This window comes from Bos indicus, chromosome 4 (assembly GCF_029378745.1).
Source record: "Bos indicus isolate NIAB-ARS_2022 breed Sahiwal x Tharparkar chromosome 4, NIAB-ARS_B.indTharparkar_mat_pri_1.0, whole genome shotgun sequence".
NCBI lineage: Eukaryota > Metazoa > Chordata > Mammalia > Artiodactyla > Bovidae > Bos > Bos indicus.
Window position 1 is genome coordinate 99,066,587 of NC_091763.1, and position 25,572 is coordinate 99,092,158.

Sequence of the window (25,572 nt, forward strand, 5' to 3'; positions counted from 1 at the left end):
TTTTGTTTGTTGGAAGTTTTTAAATCACTGTTTCAATTTCAGTACTTGTATTGGTCTGTTTATATTTTCTGTTTCTTCCTGGTTCAGTCTTGGAAGGTTGTACCTTTCTAAGAATTTTGTCCCTTTCTTCTAGGTTGTCTGTTGTATTGGCATATAGTTGTTTGTCATCGTCTCTTACGTACCTCTGTATTTCTGTAGTGTCTGTTGTGACATCTCCTTTTTCATTTCTAATTTTATTGATTTGAGCCCTCCTTTTTTTCTTGATTAGTCTGGCTAAAGATTTATCAATTTTGTTTATCTTTTCAAAGATCTAGCTTTTAGTTTTGCTGACCTTTTCTGTTGTTTTCTGTGTCTCTGATTCATTTATTTCTGCTCTGATCTTTATGATTTCTTCTACTAACATCAGGTTTTGTTTGTTCTTGTTTCTCTAGTTGCTTTAGGTGTGAGGTTAGGTTGTTTGAGATTTTTATTGTTTTCTGAAGTAAGACTGTATTGCTGTAAACTTCCCTCTTAGAACAGCTTTTGCTGCATCCCATAGGTTTTGGAATGTCATGTTAAACTGATAGTCATACAAGTTTAAAGAAAGAAAGAAGAAGAAAGCAAGTTGCTTCAGTCATGTCCGACTCTGCAATCCTATGGACTGTAGCCCGTCAGGCTCCTCCATTCATGGGATTTTCCAGGCAGGAATACTGAAGCAGGTTGCCATTTCCTTCTCCAGGGGATCTTCCTGACCCAGGGATCGAACTCAAGTCTGCCACATTGTACCATCTTCGCCACCAGGGAATCCCCGTACAAGTTTAAACACAGTCTAAAGGAGCTAAATTTTTATACTCTCTTGCCAGCATTTTATGATTCTGATGTTGTGTTTTATATCCTCATGCTTATCCTTTTAGCATTAATTATAGTTATAATAGATTTTGCAGGATTTTTGGATTGTTTTTAGTTTATGTACTGGCTTATTTAAGTGATCTTCAGTCCTTTTGTATATTTGCCTTTCCTGTCGTGATTTTCCCTGTCCTACAGATACTTGCTTCTTTTCTATCAGAGAAGACCTTTCAATATTCCTTTTAGTTTAGACTTAGTGTTGCTGTATTCTTTTAGTTTTTGCTTGTCTGAGAAATCATTTCTCTCTCCATCTATTCTAAATGATAATCTTGCTGGTGGAGTATCCCAGGTTACAGGATTTTCTCTTTCAGGACTTTGGCTATATCATGCCACTCCCTTCTGACCTGCACAGTTTCTGCAGAGAAATTAACCTTATGGGGGTTCCCTTGTAACTGACTGTTTTTCCCTTCCTGCCTTTAGAATCTTCTCTTTGTCTCTAACTTTTGCTGCTTTAATTATAATATGTCTTGATATAGATCTGTTTGTGTTCCTCTTGTTTGGGACCCTTGGTGCTTCCTGTACTTGAATATCTGCTTCCTCCTCTAGATTTCAGGAAGTTTCTGCCATAATTTCTTCAAATACATTTTTGATCCCCTTTCCTCTCTCTTCTCTTTCTGGAGCCCCTTTTATACATAGGTTGGCACTGTTTATATTATTCCATTAAGTCTTGTATGTTGCTTTTTTTTTTGTCTTTCTGTCTGCTATTCTAGCCCAGATGGTAAAGAATCTGCCTGCAATGTAGGAGACCTGGGTTTGGTCCCTGGGTCAGAAAGATCTCCTGAAGAAGGGAATGGCAACCCACTCCAGTATTCTTGCCTAGAGAATTCCAGAGACAGACCAGGGGGTCACAAAGAGTTGGACACTACTGAGTGACTAACACACACTTACTCCTGTTCTGATTGAGTAATTTCCGTTATCCCACCTTCTAAATCACTCGTTCATTCTTCGGTGGCACTTAGTCTGCTATTCATTGCTTCTGGATTGGCTTTCATCTTGGCAGTTGAATTAGCTAATTTTAATTGGTTCATCTTTGTAGTCTAGTTCCTTGTTCCAGTGATTTGCATTTCTAATGATAATCTTTCTTAATTTCTTTACCATTTTTATAACTTCCTTTTTGAACTTGGAGCTTGGTCACTTGACCCCTTGATAAGTGAAGAGGTGTGATTGGTTTCGTAGTGTCTAGAGGCTGTGCTCCATGTAGGCTAGGGTTTCATCTTTCTTTGTGGTTGTCATTGCCTCGTTGGGTTCTGTCTGCTCCCCGGTTTTGGGAATAGAAGTCCTGAGGGTTGGGTCGGATAAGCCTCCATTGAGTGTATGCCCCTTCCCAAAGGAGGTGATTGCTGAAGCAGGTGTGCTCCTGTGGTCACAATGCACCTGTGCATCACTTGTGTAAGTATCCACAGTTCTTCTCAGAAGCAGCTCAAAGTCATATCCCTTTGCCCATTGTGTTTGTCCCAGAAACAGTACACGGTTGTGGTATGGAGTGGACTGGGGCTGAGGATGTGGACATTGTGGCTGCAAGAACTGAGGTGGCTGTGCTGCCGCCTTGGGACTTGGGCTGCCTCTGTGGCACACTTCTCCCTGGACCTGTCTGCTCCACATCTGGCACTGAGCTGCAGCGTAGGGTGGACGGAGCCCGAGCGCAGTCACTGGGAAACAAGTTGTGGCATATTCTTGACCATGGCCTGTGTACCCAAGGTTTAGCACTTAGCTGCTTCACACATTCTTGTGGCACTGCCTGGTGTGTACACACTAACAGTGCTCTTCACAGCTCTGCCAGCATCACACCCAGGCACCCTGGTCTGATTCTGTGTAGTTAGATGAAATCTTTGCCCTTATCTGATGCCAGGTTGTAGTATGGAGTGAGTGGGGACAGGGTGCTCACCCCTTCGGTTTGGAAAGTGCAGCAAGGCAGCAGCTGCCAGTGCAAGGCTCTCTCCACCCTGTCAACCAACTCATGTGCACCCCTCACAAGTAGAGTCTAGGTTCCTCCAGCCCTTTTCTCTGTCTCAGTGGATTTCCCAGCAGGCAAGGGGGCTTGTCTCCTTGTGCAGGACCCAGGACTGGGATGCCCTGATTGTGAGTCTGTCTGCTCCCTCCCCAGGGTAAGGGTCTGCACATGCAGCATTCTCTTCCTTACAGATCCCTCTCAGAGGCACAAGTCCTACCTGACTTGGTGCCCTTTTTATCTGTCTTACTGGGTTACATGAAGGTCTTTATTGCTGCTTTAGTTGTATAGGAGACCTTCTGCCAGTTTCCAGTTAGTTTTCTCTGAGAATTGTGCCACATGGAGGTTTTCTTAAATGTATTTGTTGGGAGGGGTGAGCACCTCATGGTCCTACTTTGTCATCTTGATCTCCCCCTGAAGTTCAAACTTTTAAGGTTTGTTTGATTTTTATATAAACTAAATGAAAGTGGTCATTATAGAGGACTTCACCTAACATAAGAATTTACCTTGACATTGCATTTTTTTTTTTTTTTTGGTCCATGCTGTGTGGTGGCATGCAGGATCTTAGTTCCCTGACCAGGGATCCAAATCATGCCCCCTGCACTGGGAGCATAGTCTTAACCACTGGAATGCCAGAAAAGTCCACTTTGACGTTTCTTTAAATAATCAGTCCTTTAAATGCAACTATAATATGATTCAAATTTTAATTTTCCTAAACATTATGTTCTGGAAATACATCCTTATGTAAAATGAAGTATGCCTATGTGAAGAGTTTCTATAATAAAGTCATTCATTTGCAAATGTACATGTATATGACCATCTTGATGTATACTTGATTTAAAAATTTTTTACACTGTTTTAGAGCACTTTCAAATATACATTAAAATATTTCTTCTAAATATTCACATGTCAGAGATATTCTGAAATTGAAGATAGGTTTTTATCTTTATTTGATCATTTTCACCACCATCCTAAAACAGATCTTCCTTTTTGAGATAACCACTGTTCTCAGTTTGGCATGTATCCTTCTAGACCTTTTTCTTTTCATTTGTATACATACCTATACCCATTCTTATAGAAAATTTACAGTACTATTTTGCAGACTTCTTCCCCCACATTTTTCTCTTTAAAATTTTGCCTATCTGTTGGAAGAAAGACAGTAACTCACTATTTTAGCTAACGTTTCTTGATTGCTACAGAAATTGAGGATTGTTTCCTATGCTTGACTATTTATATCTACCTTATTATGAATTGCCCATTTGTGACGATTCTTTGTTAACTTTGTTTACGTTGTTTCTGTTACTTAGAATTATTTTGATGGTAAGTTTATTGTTACTTATTTATGGCTCTTTATTTTTATATCTGTTTAAAAGCTACAAAGACCTTCTCTATGCCAAGATCATGAATATAATCTTCTAAATTTCCTCTAAGTCCTTTTACCTACTTGTTTGAATTTTTATATTTAATTTCTATATGAATTTACAAAATAGTGAGAGGTACAAATCTAATTTTATTTTCTAACTCATAAATAGCTACCTTGTCATTTTTGAGTCATACTGTAAATTAGACAAAATGTCGCCTGTTCACACAATGGAATGCTAGATGATTAATAACTGTTGGGTAAATGGATCCAAGTAAAAGTCCTGAGAAGTAGCAAGGGAAGGTAATATTATCCCTTATTTGCATGTAGTAAGGTTTATGTTCAAAGAGGCTGCATTGGCCAACCAAAATCATATAAAAACAGAGTGGTAGAATAGAACTCAGTTTGTCTGACTCCTAGTCCAATTGGTATATCTGCTGCTGCTGCTGCTAAGTCGCTTCAGTCATGTCCAACTCTGTGTGACCCCATAGACAGCAGCCCACCAGGCTCCTCTGTCCACAGGATCCTCCAGGCAAGAATACTGGAGTGGGTTGCCATTGGTATATCTGCTGTCGTACAAAAAATAGCCAAGAATTAAATCTAAAAACCCACATTTCAGAGGTGAAAGAGCAAAGGAGTCAGTGAGACAAAATGGAGAACCAAGTATGTGGAAAATGAAAGAAAACTAGGAAGTATAGCATCATTAAAAAAACAAGGGAACAGAGCTTAAAGAGGGATGATTATCAACATCACGTTGATGGTCCATAATTATCCCATAAAAAGATGGCCACTGCATTACCTACTTGGAACAACCCTATTGTACTTTATGCATATATGTTCCTGGGGTTATATCACATAGTGACCCTGAAATGAGAATTGAGATCTTGTATCTCAGAGTTCACTAGCAAGCTCTGAGAATATAGTTCCAGTAGGTGGTCAGGAATTAAGGTCAGTGTGTGTCTTTTAATGCATTAGACAAATGTTGCAGCCTCAGTTTGATTAAGTTTAAGAAGGCTTAGCCATAGACAGTTTGCTAGAAAAATCGTAAGAAACAAGTATTTTTAGAGTAGCAGTGAGAATTTAGCATAAATTAATAGTATATAAGGTCAACAGATATTTTCTAGCTATTATGAAAATTATTTTAAAATTTCATTAATCTTTTTTTAATGCCATGAAGTATAACATTTTATAACAATATCCACAAGTATTCATAAATTAATGTTATTAGAAAAAATAGACTATGTAAAATAATTATAGGAATTGGGGTTTATCCTTCTTATCACTCATGATTGTATTTGAATCCTTTTTCAGCTGACTCTATTAGTGACCCATTTTTCCCCCGGACTACACAGATACTGTTGGAATATCAGCTAGGGAGATGGGTGCCACGTCTTCGTAAACCACGAGATTTATATGGTGTCTCGTCTTCTGGTCCGCTGAGCCCAACACGGTGGCCATACCACTGTGACGTCATTGATGAAAAAATCGAACATATTGGTATGTTCTTAGCAAGTTTTGGGGATTCAAACATTGGCAGACTTACTGTGCCAAACTTGACTTCAGTAAAAACACTCTTGGTATTAAACAGTATGTTCCAGCAAAAATATAACACAAACCATGTATATAATTTTTAATTTTTTAGTAGTTACATTTAAAAAGATAAAGTGAAATCGACTTCAAAATATATTTTATTTATTCCAAATATATTTAAAATATTTTACATTTTTTAATGTGAAGTCTTTGAAATCTAGTCTATATTTATACTCACTTTTCAGTTCCATTTTTTCCACATCCTCGTCAACACTGTCTTTTGGTTTTTGGATAATAGCCATTGTCAACTTAAAAAAGTAGTCACAACCTAGAAGGTGAGAGTTATGTTTTATTTGGTGGGAAATTTTTAGGACTTCAAGCTGGGGAGACGGCATCTCTAGTAACCCTGAGACAGCTGTTCCAAGGGGGCAGGGGGAGGAGTCTGGTTATACAGAAGTTTGCAGCAAGGGGCAGGTAGTCTGAACATCAAAAGATTATTGTTAATTAAGGAAAACCAGATTATCTCAAGGAATTTAGTGCTTTTCTATGTATGGGCTTAGTGAAATCATTTTCATATTGAAATCTTTTTCTAAGTCTGGGCTTATTGAAATCATTCCTTTCATATGCATCTCAGCTATCTGGGGCCAGCATCCTACAATTTGATTACTCACATCCTTAGTTCCTTGCTGTGACATCGTTGTGTATTGATAGGGCAGAAAATACTCCATTTCTCCATACCATCCTAACATGTATAAGATGATGTCTCACTGTGGCTTTGATTTACAATTCTCTAAAGATTTTTGATGTTGACAATGCAATCTTTATCAAAATTTTACAATGGTATTTTTTAATAGAAATAATAAACAACTCTAAAAATTCAGATGGAACCACAAAAGGCCACAAATAGTCATATCAGTCTTGAGAAAGAAGAACAAAGCTGGAGACATCACACATTCTGATTTCAAAATATATTACCAAAAAACTACAGTAACAAAAACAGTATGTCACTGGCATAAGGACACAAATATAGGCCTATGGAACAGAATTGTTGTTTAGTCACTAAGTCATGTCCAACTCTTTGTGACCCCATGGACTATAGCCTGTCAGGCTCTTCTGTCCATGGGATTTCCCAGGTAAGAATACTGGAGTGGGTTGCCATTTCCTTCCTCCAGGGGATCTTCCCTACCCAGGGATCAAACTTGGGTCTCGGGCACTGGCAGGCAGATTCAGACTCCAGAAGTAAATCCATGCATATATGCCAACTGATATTTAACAAGAGTGCCAAGAATCCACACTGGGGGAGAGAGAGTCTGTTTAAAAATGTTGAGAAAATTGGACGTCAACATGCAAAGGAATGAAATTGGGACTTTATCTTATAAAAAGTCAACTTAAAACAGACTAAAGACAAACTTAAGGTCTGAAACTGTAAAACTGCTAGAAAAAAAACAAGAGGGAAGCTTCATGACATTGTTCTTGGCAGTGATATCATGGGTATGACAGGAAAAACACAGGCAACAAAAGCAAAAAGAGACAAATGGAAATATACATCAAACTAAAAAGCTTCTGCACACAAAGGAAATAATCAAAATCATTAAAAGGCACTTTGTGGAATGAGGAAAAATATTTGCAAAACATGTTTGATAAGGGTTAATCCCTTGTGGCTCAACTGGTAAAGAACCTGCCTGCAATGTGGGAGACCTGGGTTTGATCCCTAGGTTGGGAAAGAGGCTACCCACTCCAGTATTCTGGCCTGGAGAATTCCATGCAAAGACTAGGACACAACTGAGTGACTTTCACATCACAAAATCTCTAAAATATGTAAGAATTTCTGTAGCTCAATAAGAGAATAATAACCAGACTAAAAGATGGGCTAAGAATTTAAATAGACATACAAATGAATAATAAGTATATTTACTGACTTTTTATGTGAACTGTTTGATAAAAATACTTTGCCCATTTTGTTGTTGGTTGTACTTTTCCTTTTCTTCTTGGTCTGTAAATGCTACCTACATATTCAGGAGGTTGGCTTGCTGCTGCTGCTTCTGCTAAGTCGCTTCAGTTGTGTTCAACTCTGCAACCCCATAGACGGCAGCCCGCCAGGCTCCTACATTCAGGCAACAATACTGGAATGGGTTGGCTTACTATGTCATAGACCTGGCATTCTTTTCTTCTTAGTTTGTCACTTTATCATTCAGAAATTTTTAATTTTTATATAATCAGTATGTCTACTGTTTTTCTATGACTTCTGGGTTTTGAAATTTTCGTGTCTCTCTTAACACTTTTTTTAGTGGTTTTTTCACAGAGTGCCAGGCTAGGCTCCCTGTGTTATACAGCAACTTCTTACCAGCTATCTGGGAAAGACTGAAGGCAGGAGAAGGGGATGACAGAGGATGAGATGGTTGGATGGCATCACTGACTCAATGCACATGAGTTTGAATAAGGTCCAGGAGTTGGTGATGGACAGGGAAGCTGGCTTGCTGTAAAACATGGGGTCGCAAAGAGTTGGACACAACTGAGCAACTGAACTTAACTGAATGGCTAGTATATTTCAAAAACAATTCAGATTAATAGTCAGTGGGATCTGGTTGTTATGGTTCCTGAGGTAATGGTTGTTAGGATGGTGATAATGTGATGGGATTTATTAGTACAGGAAGGGTATAAACCAACATTTTAGGGATGGGCCTAATGGCTCATTTAGCTGACTTTCCTATAGAATATGGTATTATGTGGTAGCAGAAAGAATTTTGAATTCTTAAGGGTAGGTTCAATTCCTATGATTCTAAAGGTAAGAGAATTTAAACCTCTATTTACTCTATCAAAGTTACTTTTATCAGACATACTTCTTATGTTTATGGAGGGATGCTTGGTATTGTAGAAGCCTGATACTATAATGGGTAATGAGACATATCATATGATTTGGACTAGCGTTAGATGGCATCACGAACTCAGTGGACATCAGTTAGAGCGAATTCTGGGAGATATTGAAGGACAGGGAAGCCTGTTGTGCTGCAGTTCATGGGTTTGCAAAGAATTGGATACAACTTAGCAACTGAACAACAACAAGTGTTAGCAGTATGAAATTTTTTTTCCAGATTCATAGGAAAAGATTGTTAGTGATAGTGTTCTGATAATGAAGTTGGTTGTGTATAGATCTGGTATATAGGGCTATGGAGTGCTCCTAGCAACAGGATTATTGTGAAAATGTTTATTCTGATAATGTCTGCTTAAGAAAAATACAACAAATTTATCTGCTGCATATTCTACGTTGAAACCTGATAAAGTTCAGAGTTTTCTGTTAAGTCAAAAAAAAAAGCTCAGTTAGTTTCTGCTAGAGTAGAAATAAATCATATAGCTAGGGGTCATGATGGGAAGATTATTTGTAAATGTTCTTGTGTTGTGATGAGGGTTTTAAGGGTGAAAGATCTATTTATTAAGAGAACGTATAAAAGAATAATTCGGAGAAGGCAGTGGCAATCCACTCCAGTACTCTTGCCTGGAAAATCCCATGGACGGAGGAGCCTGGAAGGCTGCAGTCCAAGGGGTCACTGAGGGTCGGACACGACTGAGTGACTTCACTTTCACTTTTCACTTTCATGCATTGGAGAAGGAAATGGCAACCCACTCCAGTGTTCTTGCCTGGAGAATCCCAGGGATGGGGGAGCCTGGTGGGCTGCCATCTCTGGCATCGCACTAAAGTGACTTAGCAGCATAAAAGAATAATTACTAGTGTTACTTCATATGAAATTGTGCTGCTGCTCATCAGGCTCCGATTAAGTATTTTGAGTTGGAAGCCCATCCAGCTCATAAGGTGGAGTTTACAGCTAGGCTTGTTATAACTATATATAATACTCCTAGACTTATATTAATGAGGGGGGTAGGGTATAGCTAGGGGGATTCACATGATTAGGGTTAGAGTTAGGGCTAGGATTGGTACACATGGTGAATATGGAAATGGAGGGTGCAGCTGGTCATAGTGGTTCCTTAATGAATAAAATGACTGTTCAGCAGTGGGTTGTAATAGACCACATGGTCCTGTGATATTTGACTCTTTTTAGTTGCATATAACCTAAATTTTTCGTTCAATTAATGTTAGGAATGCTATGACTGAAAGAAGAGGATAACAAGTATTAATATATTAATTATAAACATTTTGTTAGGGAGAAGATTTGAATCTCTGGCTTTAAGTTTTATACAATTTCTGGGTTCTGCCACCTTAACAAACCCTGGTCTTGGGTAGATGTTTTGTATCTGTTAAGTTGAGACTGTGTCATTAACTAGTTTTAACATAGTTTTTAAAGTAGACCTAATTTCTCTTGTTCTTTCATACTGGAAAGTGAAGTCGCTCAGTCGTGCCCGACTCTTAGCGACCCCATGGACTGCAGCCTACCAGGCTTCTCCGTCCATGGGATTTTCCAGGCAAGAGTACTGGAGTGGGGTGCCATTGCCTTCTTCTTCATACTGGAAGAAGTATATAATAGATAGAAACCAACCTGGATTACTTCAGTCTGAACTCAGAGATGACAGAGGATGAGATGGTTGGATGACATCACTGACTCAGTGGACATGAGTTTGAGCAAGCTCCGGGAGTTGATGATGGACAGGGAAGCCTGGCATGCTGCAGTCCATGGGGTCACAAAGAGTCGGACACGACTGAGCAACTGAACTGAACTCAGATCGTGTAGGATTTTAGTTGTTGAACAAATGGACCTTTAATGGTGGTTACACCATTGGGGTGTCCTGATCCAACATCAAGGTTCTAAACCTAGTATTATTTATACTAGGTATATCAAGCCTGGCTGTAAACATCAAGGTCGATATGAACTCCAGAATAGGATTTTACTGTTATCCCTATGCTAACTTGTTCTGATGGTCAGTTTTTTGCATCACTAAGTCATAATATGTTTTGACTGGTAAGTCTAGACTTTAAACTCTTAGAGGCTTTTTTGTTCTCCAGGGTCACCACAACCAAAATTGTCCACCTATATAAATTTTTGTTATCTCTCGGTGGTTTCGTTATTTTTGTTGTTGTTGATAAAGCTCCATAAGACCTTCTCATCTTGTTTTGTTATTCCTCTTTCTTCACAGGAAGGTCAGTTTCACTGATTGAAACTAAGAGACAGTAAAACCCTCGTGTGGCCATTCATACACGTCCTTATTTAGAGAACAAATGATTATGCTACCTTGGCCTGGTCAGGATGTTAACAGTTGTCACTGGGCAGGCAGTGCCTCTAATACTGGTTATGCTAGAGGTGATGTTTGGTCAACAGGCAGGGTTTGTGTTTGCCAAGTTTCTTTTACTTTTTTAAAATCTTACCTTGGGTGCCTGCCTATATTGGATTAACAGTATATTTGATAAATAGTTTAATGTTGAGTTGTATTAATATTTCAGTTCAGTTCAGTCACTCAGTAGTGTCCGACTCTTTGAGACCCCATGAATTGCAGCACACCAGGCCTCCCTGTCCATCACCATCTCCCGGAGTTCACTCAAACTCACGTCCATTGAGTCGGTGATGCCATCCAGCCATCTCATCCTCTCTCGTCCCCTTTTCCTCCTGCCCCCAATCCCTCCCAGCATCAGAGTCTTTTCCAGTGAGTCAACTCTTCACATGAGGTGGCCAAAGTACTGGAATTTCAGCTTTAACATCATTCCTTCCAAAGAAATCTCAGGGCTGATCTCCTTCAGAATGGACTGGTTGGATCTCCTTGTAGTCCAAGGGGCTCTCAAGAGTCTTCTCCAATACCACAGTTCAAAAGCATCAATCTTCGGTGCTCAGCTTTTTCACAGTCCAACTCTCACATCCATACATGACTACTGGCAAAACCATAGCCTTGACTAGATGGACCTTTGTTGGCAAAGTAATGTCTCTGCTTTTCAATATGCTATCTAGATTGGTCATAACTTTCTTCCAAGGAGTAAGCGTCTTTTAATTTCATGGTTGCAATCACCATCTGCAGTGATTTTGGAGCCCCCCAAAATAAAGTCTGACACTGTTTCCACTGTTTCCCCATCTATTTCCCATGAAGTGATGGGACCAGATGCCATGATATTCGTTTTCTGAATATTGAGCTTTAAGCCAACTTTTTCACTCTCCTCTTTCACTTTCATCAAGAGGCTCTTGAGTTCCTCTTCACTTTCTGCCATAAGGGTGGTGTCATCTGTGTATCTGAGGTTATTGATATTTCTCCCCGCAATCTTGATTCCAGCTTGTGCTTCTTCCAACCCAGCGTTTCTCATGATGTACTCTGCATATAAGTTAAATAAGCAGGGTGACAATATACAGCCTTGACATACTCCTTTTCCTATTTGGAACCAGTCTGTTGTTCCATGTCCAGTTCTAACTGTTGCTTCCTGACCTGCATATAGGTTTCTCAAGAGGCAGGTCAGGTGGTCTGGTATTCCCATCTCTTTCAGAATTTTCCACAGTTTATTGTGATCCACACAGTCAAAAGCTTTGGCATAGTCAATAAAGCAGAAATAGATGTTTTTCTGGAGCTCTCTTCCCTTTTCCATGATCCAGCAGATGTTGGCAATTTGATCTCTGGTTCCTCTGCCTTATCTAAAACCAGCTTGAACATCTGGAAGTTCACGGTTCACGTATTGCTGAAGCCTGGCTTGGAGAATTTTGAGCATTACTTTACTAGCATGTGAGATGAGTGCAATTGTGTGGTAGTTTGAGCATTCTTTGTCATTGCCTTTCTTTCTGATGTAAACTTATGCAAGGAAAAATACTTCTTGTTACTCATATTAACATTGTTGCCTCTATTAGTTCATAGATTAGTCCAATATAAATTTAGGAGTTGATTTGCTTGTTACTGATTATTAACGTAAAATTATTTCTGAGCTTTAGTACTTTCTTAATTGCCAGCTGTTTTTGAACCAACTGTGGTGTTGCTTATTTTTACTCTCTAGATAAGTTTGTACCCATTTCTAAAAAGCTATACCATTTTAGACTAACATTTAAAAATACATTAAAACTTATAAAAGATTTTTAGTGATTTTAAAAGTTGAACTAAAATTCTTTTCCTGGACAACCAGCTGTCACCAGGCTTATTAGAATCTTCTCACTACTTTGCTACATAGATGAGTTTGTTTTAATAAACTGTTCCTAAGTAGCTCATCTGGTTTTGGGATATTTAAGTTCTCTTTGTTAATGCTTGCTAGTTAAATCATTATGTGAAAGGTACAAGGGGTAAACTTTGTTTTTTTTGTTAGTTTTTAGGCTTCTTTCATCACTCTCTAACTATTTTCTCTATAGTGCCAGAAGATATTAAGATATTAAGTTTCTATCTCCTACACTTTGAATGTTGAATGAATATTTTAGTTTGCTTATACTAGTAGAATAGAGAAGGGTAGTAGGCTAGATTTAATTCAGAGTATTCATAAATTATGAAATGGCCTAGGTGTAAACTGGGTGCATTATTTTAACTATACTTTGAGTTATTCAAGCACACTTTCCAGTATGCTTTCTTTGTTATGCCTTCTCTCCTCTTATATAATTAGTATTTGCTATTAGATTATAGGAAATTATTACAATACTTGAGGAGGGTGATGGTTGGTGTGTGCATGCTTCATGGCCTTATTCAGTTTAAGTACTCTATTCTTAATTTACTACTAAATCCTCCTTTGGTTTTTTGCTTTCATAAAAAATGTTCTTTTGGTGAACATAAATTCTTAAAGTAGAAAATGTAGCTCATTTTTTCCAATTTTGTAAGTTACACCTTGGCCTAATGTTTTTATGTATAACAGTTATGCTTACTTTTGCTCCTTTTTAGGGTTTGCTAAAGATAGTGGTATATAGTCTGCATTAGCCAGGGTTGGTGAGGTTTATCAGGCTTTATTGGTTATAGAACAGGCTCTTTTAGAGGAGTGAGAAGTGCCACCAAGTCATTTGAGTTTTGAGCTGCTGCTAGTAGTACTCTAGCATATAATTTTGTTCCTGTAATTATTTGGGTTTAGGACTAAGCATAGTGGGGTATCTAATCCCAATTTGGGTCTTAGCTGTTGTGTAATCAGGAAATAATAAAGTCACTTTCGTATTCTCTTTTTATTTTAGTCACAGCTTTTTATCGCTTAATTAAAACTGTATTTTATATTACTCTTTAATATGCTTTACACCATATTTCTGTTAATTTGGGTTAATCATTATGACCACAGTGGCTGGTATGAGATTTACCAGCCCTGTTAGTATAACTTGGTTGAACTTTTGTTTCTAGCTTAATTTTTATCACAGCTGCTTCCTATAGGGGTGTGGTTAAACAAGCTGTTATGAGCTACTAATGTTAGTGTGCTTGATGCCTGCATTGTGTAATTTTATTAAAACTAATAGAAAGACTAGGACCAAACCTGTATGTTTATAGAGTTAGTGAACTCATCTTGGCAATTTCAGTGCCTTGCTTTCAGGCTTTAAGCTATATTAACATGTTGTAATATACTGAAATAACATGTATATTGTTTTTTATGTGATTTATGTTAGATTTAGTGTTAAAATTTTGACTAAAATTGTTGTCTAGGGATCTAGGAGATGTCTGTCTATATAAATGGCAAATATCTAAGTAGTTTATTGATACGATTGGGGTTTATTTTCTTGTTCTGTCTAATCTCAGTGGACATGAGTTTGAGCAAATTCTAGGAGATAGTGAAGGACAGGGAAGCTTGGTATGCTACTGTCCACGGGGTTGCAAAGAGTTGGACACGACTGAGTGACTGAACAACAGCAACAATCTTGGGTATTAAGTTGTCTTTGTTATTAGGTAGACGGCCAAGTTCTATGTATTTATATATTTTTGCCTTGTTTTGGGGATTTGGCAGGGCATTATGGGCATATAGAGCATGAGATTTAGTGGGGTGTAAGGGGGGTTTGTTAAACAGATCCATTACCTATTCACACGTTCATATGTGTGTATGTGTATGTGTATGTGCACGTACGTGTATGTTTCTCTGCAATTATCTTTATGTCCTGTAACCACTGACTGAATAATACCTTATGGTTGATGATACTGGTAAATAATATTCAATTAAAGTCCAGCTACAGTTTTTTTTTTTTTTTTTACTGTGTCAAGGCCACAGAAAGCCATAGCTGAGTCATACCTTCGCTTAAAAGTTCAGTCAGTTCAGTTCAGTTCAGTCGCTCGGTCGTGTCCGACTCTTTGCGACCCCATGAATCACAGCACGCCAGGCCTCCCTGTCCGTCACCAACTCCCGGAGTTCACTCAGACTCACATCCATCGAGTCAGTGATACCATCCAGCCATCTCATCCTCTGTCGTCCCCTTCTCCTCCTGCCCCAAATTCCTCCCAGCCCATCAGAGTCTTTTCCAGTGAGTCAACTCTTCGCACGAGGTGGCCAAAGTACTGGAGTTTCAGCTTTAGCATCATGCCTTCCAAAGAAATCTCAGGGCTGATCTACTTTAGAATGGACTGATTGGATCTCCTTGCAGTCCAAGGGACTCTCAAGAGTCTTCTCCAATACCACAGTTCAAAAGCATCGATTCTTCGGTTCTCAGCTTTCTTCGCAGTCCAACTCTCACATCCATACATGACCACTGGAAAAACCATAGCCTTGACTAGACGGACCTTTGTTGGCAAAGTAATGTCTCTGCTTTTCAATATGCTATCTAGGTTGGTCATAACTTTCTTCCAAGGAGTAAGCGTCTTTTAATTTCATGGCTGCAGTCACCATCTGCCGTGATTCTGGAGCCCCCCAAAATAAAGTCTGACACTGTTTCCGCTGTTTCCCCATCTATTTCCCATGAAGTGATGGGACCAGATGCCATGATATTCGTTTTCTGAATATTGAGCTTTAAGCCAACTTTTTCACTCTCCTCTTTCACTTTCATCAAGAGGTTTTTAGTTCCTCTTCATTTTCTGCCATAAGGGTGGTGTCATCTGCGTATCTGAGGTTATTGATATTTTTCCCAGCAATCTTGATTCCAGCTTGTGCTTCTTCCAGCCCAGCGTTTCTCATGATGTACTCTGCATATAAGTTAAATAAGCAGGGTGACAATATATAGCCTTGACATACTCCTGGGTCCTGAAATAAGACCCAGGTGCCTGATAAAGTTAATAGAAACCCATAAATTATGGACCTGGAGCAAGAAGAGGGACATCTTATTCCATTTATTTCAGAGTAAGTTGTAGCCATTCTTACATTTCACCTCTAAAGTTCAGTCTTTGTAATTCTTTTTTTATTTTGAGCTAAATTCTACATTCAATGAAATATACAAACCTAAGTATATCTGTCTGTGAATTTTAACAAATGCATACATCTGTGTAATCCAAACCCCTACCACAGTATACAACAATGTCATTGCAATCACTTGGAGAATTTAAATACTTAGGTTTGAATTTAACAAAACACCTTTAATACTTGTATGCTTAAAACTACACAATACTAATGAAAGGCATCAAAGAAGATGTCAATAAATCTCAAGAAATACACCATGATCATTGATTGGAAAACCCAATATAGTAAAGGTGTCAGTTCTTCCCAAATTAATATACAGTTTCCAGGCAATTCCTGTCAAGACTTTTTGAAGATATAGACAGATTTATATGGGAAGGTAAAATAACTAGAATAGTTAGAATAATTTGAAAGGAAGTATAAAGTGGGAACAATCAGCTTACCTGATTTCAAGACCTTTTATGTAGCTACAGTGGTCACAGCCTTGTGGTATTAGTGAAGGGATATATGTATAGAGAGATTAGTGAAACAGAACAGAGACTAGATGCTTTTCTCTATAAGATCAAAGACAAGACAAGGATATCTGCTTTTGCCATTTATATACACATATTTGCAGTGTGACTAAATTTGATACTTACCTCACACCGTATAAAAAAATTAATTCAAAATGGATGAGGAACTAAATGTAAGAGCCAAAACTATAAACCTTTTAGAAAAAAAAAAACATAGAGCTAAATCTTTATGATCTTGGATTTGGCAATGGATTCTTAGTTAGAAGATGAAAAGTATAAGCCACAGAAACAAGAAAAATGAATAAACTGGATTTTATCAAAACTTAAAACTTTCATTCTACAAAGGAAACTATCAAAAACAAAGAAGTACCTAAAGAATGGAAGAAAATATTTGCAAACAATTATATCTGATAAAGGACTTGTAAAGAACATACAGAACTCTCATAACTCACAGTAAAAGACAACCCAGTTTAAAAGTGGCAAGGGATCTGAACAGACATTTCTCTAAAGAAGAACACATGGCCACTAAACACATGAAAAGATGTTCATCATCTTTAGTGACTTCAGTTCAGTTCAGTCGCTCAGTCGTGTTCGACTCTTGGAGACCCCATGAACTGCAGCACGCCAGGCCTCCCTGTCCATCACCAACTCCCAGAGTTCACTCAAACTCATGCCCATTGACTCGGTGATGCCATCCAGCCATCTCATCCTCTGTCGTCCCCTTCTCCTGCCCCCAATCCCTCCCAGCATCAGAGTCTTTTCCAATGAGTCAACACTTTGCATAAGGTGGCCAAAGTACTGGAGTTTCAGCTTTAGCATCAGTCCTTCCAAAGAACACCCAGGACTGATCTCCTTTAGAATGGACTGGTTGGATCTTCTTGCAGTCCAAGGGACTCTCAAGAGTCATCTCCAACACCACAGTTCAAAAGCATCAATTCTTCGGCGCTCAGCTTTTTCACAGTCCAACTCTTACAGCCATACATGAACACTGGAAAAACCATAGCTTTGACTAGATGGACCTTTGTTGGCAAAGTAATGTCTCTGCTTTTCAATATGCTATCTAGGTTGGTCATAACTTTTCTTCCAAGGAGTAGGCATCTTTTAATTTCATGGCTGCAATCACCATCTGCAGTGATTTTGGAGCCCCCCAAAATAAAGTCTGACACTGTTTCCACTGTTTCCCCATCTATTTCCCATGAAGTGATGGGACCAGATGCCATGATATTCATTTTCTGAATATTGAGCTTTAAGCCAACTTTTTCACTCTCCTCTTTCACTTTCATCAAGAGGCTCTTGAGTTCCTCTTCACTTTCTGCCATAAGGGTGGTGTCATCTGTGTATCTGAGGTTATTGATATTTCTCCCCTCAATCTTGATTCCAGCTTGTGCTTCTTCCAACCCAGCATTTCTCATGATGTACTCTGCATATAAGTTAAATAAGCAGGGTGACAATATACAGCCTTGACATACTCCTTTTCCTATTTGGAACCAGTCTGTTGTTCCATGTCCAGTTCTAACTGTTGCTTCCTGACCTGCATATAGGTTTCTCAAGAGGCAGGTCAGGTGGTCTGGTATTCCCATCTCTTGAAGAATTTTCCACAGTTTATTGTGATCCACACAGTCAAAGGCTTTGGCATAGTCAATAAAGCAGAAATAGATGTTTTTCTGGAACTCTCTTCCCTTTTCCATGATCCAGCAGATGTTGGCAATTTGATCTCTGGTTCCTCTGCCTTATCTAAAACCAGCTTGAACATCTGGAAGTTCACGGTTCACATATTGCTGAAGCCTGGCTTGGAGAATTTTGAGCATTACTTTACTAGCATGTGAGATGAGTGCAATTGTGCGGTAGTTTGAGCATTCTTTGTCATTGCCTTTCTTTCTGATGTAAACTTATGCAAGGAAAAATACTTCTTGTTACTCATATTAACATTGTTGCCTCTATTAGTTCATAGATTAGTCCAATATAAATCTAGGAGTTGATTTGCTTGTTACTGATTATTAACGTAAAATTATTTGTGAGCTTTAGTACTTTCTTAATTGCCAGCTGTTTTTGAACCAACTGTGGTGTTGCTTATTTTTACTCTCTAGATAAGTTTGTACCCATGTCTAAAAAGCTATACCATTTTAGACTAACATTTAAAAATACATTAAAACTTATAAAGGATTTTTAGTAATTTTAAAAGTTGAACTAAAATTCTTTTCCTGGACAACCAGCTGTCACCAGGCTTATTAGAATCTTCTCAGTACTTTGCTACATAGATGAGTTTGTTTTAATAAACGGTTCCTAAGTAGCTCATCTGGTTTTGGGATATTTAAGTTCTCTTTGTTAATGCTTGCTAGTTAAATCATTATGTGAAAGGTACAAGGGGTAAACTTTGTTTTTTTGTTAGTTTTTAGGCTTCTTTCATCACTCCCTAACTATTTTCTCTATAGTGCCAGAAGATATTAATTTTCTATCTCCTACACTTTGAATGTTGAATGAATATTTTAGTTTGCTTATACTAGTAGAATAGAGAAGGGTAGTAGGCTAGATTTAATTCAGAGTATTCATAAATTATGAAATGGCCTAGGTGTAAACTGGGTGCATTATTTTAACTATACTTTGAGTTATTCAAGCACACTTTCCAGTATGCTTTCTTTGTTATGCCTTCTCTCCTCTTATATAATTAGTATTTGCTATTAGATTATAGGAAATTATTACAATACTTGAGGAGGGTGATGGTTGGTGTGTGCATGCTTCATGGCCTTATTCAGTTTAAGTACTCTATTCTTAATTTACTACTAAATCCTCCTTTGGTTTTTTGCTTTCATAAAAAATGTTCTTTTGGTGAACATGAATTCTCAAAGTAGAAAATGTAGCTCATTTTTCCCAATTTTGTAAGTTACACCTTGGCCTAATGTTTTTATGTATAACAGTTATGCTTACTTTTGCTCCTTTTTAGGGTTTGCTAAAGATAGTGGTATATAGTCTGCATTAGCCAGGGTTGGTGAGGTTTATCAGGCTTTATTGGTTATAGAACAGGCTCTTTTAGAGGAGTGAGAAGTGCCACCAAGTCATTTGAGTTTTGAGCTGCTGCTAGTAGTACTCTAGCATATAATTTTGTTCCTGTAATTATTTGGGTTTAGGACTAAGCATAGTGGGGTATCTAATCCCAATTTGGGTCTTAGCTGTTGTGTAATCAGGAAATAATAAAGTCACTTTCGTATTCTCTTTTTATTTTAGTCACAGCTTTTTATCGCTTAATTAAAACTGTATTTTATATTACTCTTTAATATGCTTTACACCATATTTCTGTTAATTTGGGTTAATCATTATGACCACAGTGGCTGGTATGAGATTTACCAGCCCTGTTAGTATAACTTGGTTGAACTTTTGTTTCTAGCTTAATTTTTATCACAGCTGCTTCCTATAGGGGTGTGGTTAAACAAGCTGTTATGAGCTACTAATGTTAGTGTGCTTGATGCCTGCATTGTGTAATTTTATTAAAACTAATAGAAAGACTAGGACCAAACCTGTATGTTTATAGAGTTAGTGAACTCATCTTGGCAATTTCAGTGCCTTGCTTTCAGGCTTTAAGCTATATTAACATGTTGTAATATACTGAAATAACATGTATATTGTTTTTTATGTGATTTATGTTAGATTTAGTGTTAAAATTTTGACTAAAATTGTTGTCTAGGGATCTAGGAGATGTCTGTCTATATAAATGGCAAATATCTAAGTAGTTTATTGATACGATTGGGGTTTATTTTCTTGTTCTGTCTAATCTCAGTGGACATGAGTTTGAGCAAATTCTAGGAGATAGTGAAGGACAGGGAAGCCTGGTATGCTACTGTCCACGGGGTTGCAAAGAGTTGGACACGACTGAGTGACTGAACAACAGCAACAATCTTGGGTATTAAGTTGTCTTTGTTATTAGGTAGACGGCCAAGTTCTATGTATTTATATATTTTTGCCTTGTTTTGGGGATTTGGCAGGGCATTATGGGCATATAGAGCATGAGATTTAGTGGGGTGTAAGGGGGGTTTGTTAAACAGATCCATTACCTATTCACACGTTCATATGTGTGTATGTGTATGTGCACGTACGTGTATGTTTCTCTGCAATTATCTTTATGTCCTGTAACCACTGACTGAATAATACCTTATGGTTGATGATACTGGTAAATAATATTCAATTAAAGTCCAGCTACAGTTTTTTTTTTTTTTTTTACTGTGTCAAGGCCACAGAAAGCCATAGCTGAGTCATACCTTCGCTTAAAAGTTCAGTCAGTTCAGTTCAGTTCAGTCGCTCGATCGTGTCCGACTCTTTGCGACCCCATGAATCACAGCACGCCAGGCCTCCCTGTCCATCACCAACTCCCGGAGTTCACTCAGACTCACGTCCATCGAGTCAGTGATGCCATCCAGCCATCTCATCCTCTGTCGTCCCCTTCTCCTCCTGCCCCAAATTCCTCCCAGCATCAGAGTCTTTTCCAGTGAGTCAACTCTTCGCACGAGGTGGCCAAAGTACTGGAGTTTCAGCTTTAGCATCATGCCTTCCAAAGAAATCTCAGGGCTGATCTACTTTAGAATGGACTGATTGGATCTCCTTGCAGTCCAAGGGACTCTAAAGAGTCTTCTCCAATACCACAGTTCAAAAGCATCGATTCTTCGGTTCTCAGCTTTCTTCACAGTCCAACTCTCACATCCATACATGACCACTGGAAAAACCATAGCCTTGACTAGACGGACCTTTGTTGGCAAAGTAATGTCTCTGCTTTTCAATATGCTATCTAGATTGGTCATAACTTTCTTCCAAGGAGTAAGCGTCTTTTAATTTCATGGCTGCAGTCACCATCTGCCGTGATTTTGGAGCCCCCCAAAATAAAGTCTGACACTGTTTCCACTGTTTCCCCATCTATTTCCCATGAAGTGATGGGACCAGATGCCATGATATTCATTTTCTGAATATTGAGCTTTAAGCCAACTTTTTCACTCTCCTCTTTCACCTTCATCAAGAGGCTTTTAGTTCCTCTTCACTTTCTGCCATAAGGGTGGTGTCATCTGCGTATCTGAAGTTATTGATATTTTTCCCAGCAATCTTGATTCCAGCTTGTGCTTCTTCCAGCCCAGCGTTTCTCATGATGTACTCTGCATATAAGTTAAATAAGCAGGTGACAATATACAGCCTTGACATACTCCTGGGTCCTGAAATAAGACCCAGGTGCCTGATAAAGTTAATAGAAACCCATAAATTATGGACCTGGAGCAAGAAGAGGGACATCTTATTCCATTTATTTCAGAGTAAGTTGTAGCCATTCTTACATTTCACCTCTAAAGTTCAGTCTTTGTAATTCTTTTTTTATTTTGAGCTAAATTCTACATTCAATGAAATATACAAACCTAAGTATATCTGTCTGTGAATTTTAACAAATGCATACATCTGTGTAATCCAAACCCCTACCACAGTATACAACAATGTCATTGCAATCACTTGGAGAATTTAAATACTTAGGTTTGAATTTAACAAAACACCTTTAATACTTGTATGCTTAAAACTACACAATACTAATGAAAGGCATCAAAGAAGATGTCAATAAATCTCAAGAAATACACCATGATCATTGATTGGAAAACCCAATCTAGTAAAGGTGTCAGTTCTTCCCAAATTAATATACAGTTTCCAGGCAATTCCTGTCAAGACTTTTTGAAGATATAGACAGATTTATATGGAAAGGTAAAATAACTAGAATAGTTAGAATAATTTGAAAGGAAGTATAAAGTGGGAACAATCAGCTTACCTGATTTCAAGACCTTTTATGTAGCTACAGTGGTCACAGCCTTGTGGTATTAGTGAAGGGATATATGTATAGAGAGATTAGTGAAACAGAACAGAGACTAGATGCTTTTCCCTATAAGATCAAAGACAAGACAAGGATATCTGCTTTTGCCATTTATATACACATATTTGCAATGTGACTAAATTTGATACTTACCTTGCACCGTATTAAAAAAATTAATTCAAAATGGATGAGGAACTAAATGTAAGAGCCAAAACTATAAACCTTTTAGAAAAAAAAAAACATAGAGCTAAATCTTTATGATCTTGGATTTGGCAATGGATTCTTAGTTAGAAGATGAAAAGTATAAGCCACAGAAACAAGAAAAATGAATAAACTGGATTTTATCAAAACTTAAAACTTTCATTCTACAAAGGAAACTATCAAAAACAAAGAAGTACCTAAAGAATGGAAGAAAATATTTGCAAACAATTATATCTGATAAAGGACTTGTAAAGAACATACAGAACTCTCATAACTCACAGTAAAAGACAACCCAGTTTAAAAGTGGCAAGGGATCTGAACAGACATTTCTCTAAAGAAGAACACATGAAAAGATGTTCATCATCTTTAGTGACTTCAGTTCAGTTCAGTCGCTCAGTCGTGTTTGACTCTTGGAGACCCCATGAACTGCAGCACGCCAGGCCTCCCTGTCCATCACCAACTCCCAGAGTTCACTCAAACTCATGCCCATTGACTCGGTGATGCCATCCAGCCATCTCATCCTCTGTCGTCCCCTTCTCCTGCCCCCAATCCCTCCCAGCATCAGAGTCTTTTCCAATGAGTCAACACTTTGCATAAGGTGGCCAAAGTACTGGAGTTTCAGCTTTAGCATCAGTCCTTCCAAAGAACACCCAGGACTGATCTCCTTTAGAATGGACTGGTTGGATCTTCTTGCAGTCCAAGGGACTCTCAAGAGTCATCTCCAACACCACAGTTCAAAAGCATCAATTCTTCGGCGCTCAGCTTTTTCACAGTCCAACTCTTACAGCCATACATGAACACTGGAAAAACCATAGCTTTGACTAGATGGACCTTTGTTGGCAAAGTAATGTCTCTGCTTTTCAATATGCTATCTAGGTTGGTCATAACTTTTCTTCCAAGGAGTAGGCATCTTTTAATTTCATGGCTGCAATCACCATCTGCAGTGATTTTGGAGCCCCCCAAAATAAAGTCTGACACTGTTTCCACTGTTTCCCCATCTATTTCCCATGAAGTGATGGGACCAGATGCCATGATATTCATTTTCTGAATATTGAACTTTAAGCCAACTTTTTCACTCTCCTCTTTCACTTTCATCAAGAGGCTCTTGAGTTCCTCTTCACTTTCTGCCATAAGGGTGGTGTCATCTGTGTATCTGAGGTTATTGATATTTCTCCCCGCAATCTTGATTCCAGCTTGTGCTTCTTCCAACCCAGCGTTTCTCATGATGTACTCTGCATATAAGTTAAATAAGCAGGGTGACAATATACAGCCTTGACATACTCCTTTTCCTATTTGGAACCAGTCTGTTGTTCCATGTCCAGTTCTAACTGTTGCTTCCTGACCTGCATATAGGTTTCTCAAGAGGCAGGTCAGGTGGTCTGGTATTCCCATCTCTTGAAGAATTTTCCACAGTTTATTGTGATCCACACAGTCAAAGGCTTTGGCATAGTCAATAAAGCAGATATAGATGTTTTTCTGGAACTCTCTTCCTTTTTCCATGATCCAGCAGATGTTGGCAATTTGATCTCTGGTTTCTCTGCCTTATCTAAAACCAGCTTGAACATCTGGAAGTTCACGATTCACATATTGTTGAAGCCTGGCTTGGAGAATTTTGAGCATTACTTTACTAGCGTGTGAGATGAGTGCAGTTGTGCTGTAGTTTGAGCATTCTGTGGCATTGCCTTTCTTTGGGATTAGAATGAAAACTGACCTTTTCCAGTCCTGTGGCCACTGCTGAGTTTTTCAAATTTGCTGGCATGTTGACTGCAGCACTTTCACAGCATCATCTTTCAGGATTTGAAATAGCTCAACTGGAATTCCATCACCTACACTAGCTTTGTTCGTAGTAATGCTTCTAAGGCCCACTTGACTTCACATTCCAGGATGTCTGGCTCTAGGTGAGTGATCACACCATCGTGATTATCTTGGTCGTGAGGATATTTTTTGTACAGTTCTTCTGTATATTCTTGCTACCTCTTCTTAATATCTTTGCTTCTGTTAGTCACTAGGGCAGTGCAAATTAACATTACAATGAGATACCATTTACAGTCACTAGGCTGACTAAAATAAAAAACCAGATGACAAAGTTGATGAGAAATCAGAACCCTCAAATCTTATAGCTACTTTGGGAAAGTTTGGTAGTTCTCTCCAAAGTGTATCAGGGTTCCCATCTGACCCAGCAGTTCCACTCCTGTAATATACCTAAGAGAAATGAAAACATGTCCAAAAAAAAGTACATGAGTGTTAATATGCCAGTATGACTCGTAATAGCCCAAGGTGGAAACAACCCAAATGTCCATCAGTGGATGAATGGATAAACAAAGTGTGGTATATCCACATGGGCTATTAATTGTACATAAAAAGAAAGGAAGTGCTGATACATGCTGCAACATGGATTTACCTTGAAAACATTTAGAAGCCAGATGCAAAAGGACAAACATTGTTTGATTCCATTTATCTGAAATGTCCAGAATAGGCAAGTATATACCGGAAGTAGATTAATGGTTGCTTAGAGGCTTGAAGGCTAGGAGATTGGAGAGTGATAGCCGAAGCGTACAGTGTTTTTTGGAAAGTGATCAAATAGACACCTGATTTATAATAAAAGTGAAACTTCAGAAGAATAATTAAAAGGTAGCCTTTTCAATGAATAGTGCTAGAATAACTGGATTTTAGTATTTAAAAAATAAAAACCCACTCCACTCCTACTCTACACAGAAATCAAGTGCAGGTTGGTTGTATATGTAAATGTACATCTACATTTAAAAACAACAAAACTTCCAGAAAATAATACAGGATAATATCTTCATGATACTAAAATTGGGAAAGAATAAAATGGAATATTATTCTATTAATTAATAAACATATTAATAAAAAGGAGTAAAACGCTAACCGTAAGGGAAAGGTTTGAAAATTTTGACTATAGCAAAGTCAAGAACTTTAGTACATTATTTTAAAAAACCAAGGCAAGTTATAGATTGGGATTATATACTTACAGTCTGCAATATATACCTGTCAAAGAGGTCACATCTAGAATATACAAAAGCCCTTCTACAAATAATTAGGAAAAGACAGCCCAGTTGGAAAATAGGCAAGAGATTTGAACAGGCACTTTATTAAAAAGGATATCCAAAC

General features: G+C 38.1%; 1 protein-coding gene across 13 annotated transcripts in view; it reads left to right on the top strand.

Moving 5' to 3' along the window:
- The window catches only part of AGBL3 (AGBL carboxypeptidase 3), a 119,219-nt gene that overhangs the window by 20,171 nt on the left and 73,476 nt on the right, over positions 1-25,572 (top strand). For 9 of the 13 annotated variants that reach the window (XR_011566130.1, XM_070787323.1, XM_070787326.1 and 6 more), the window contains one exon: positions 5,505-5,690. The exons of the other annotated variants lie outside the window; for them this stretch is intronic. Coding sequence is in view for 8 of the 9 variants with exons in the window: in XM_070787323.1 (XP_070643424.1) it covers positions 5,505-5,690 (186 nt within the window). In the remaining variant the exon portion in view is untranslated. The remainder of the gene's footprint in view (positions 1-5,504; positions 5,691-25,572) is intronic. 13 annotated transcript variants of the gene reach the window in all.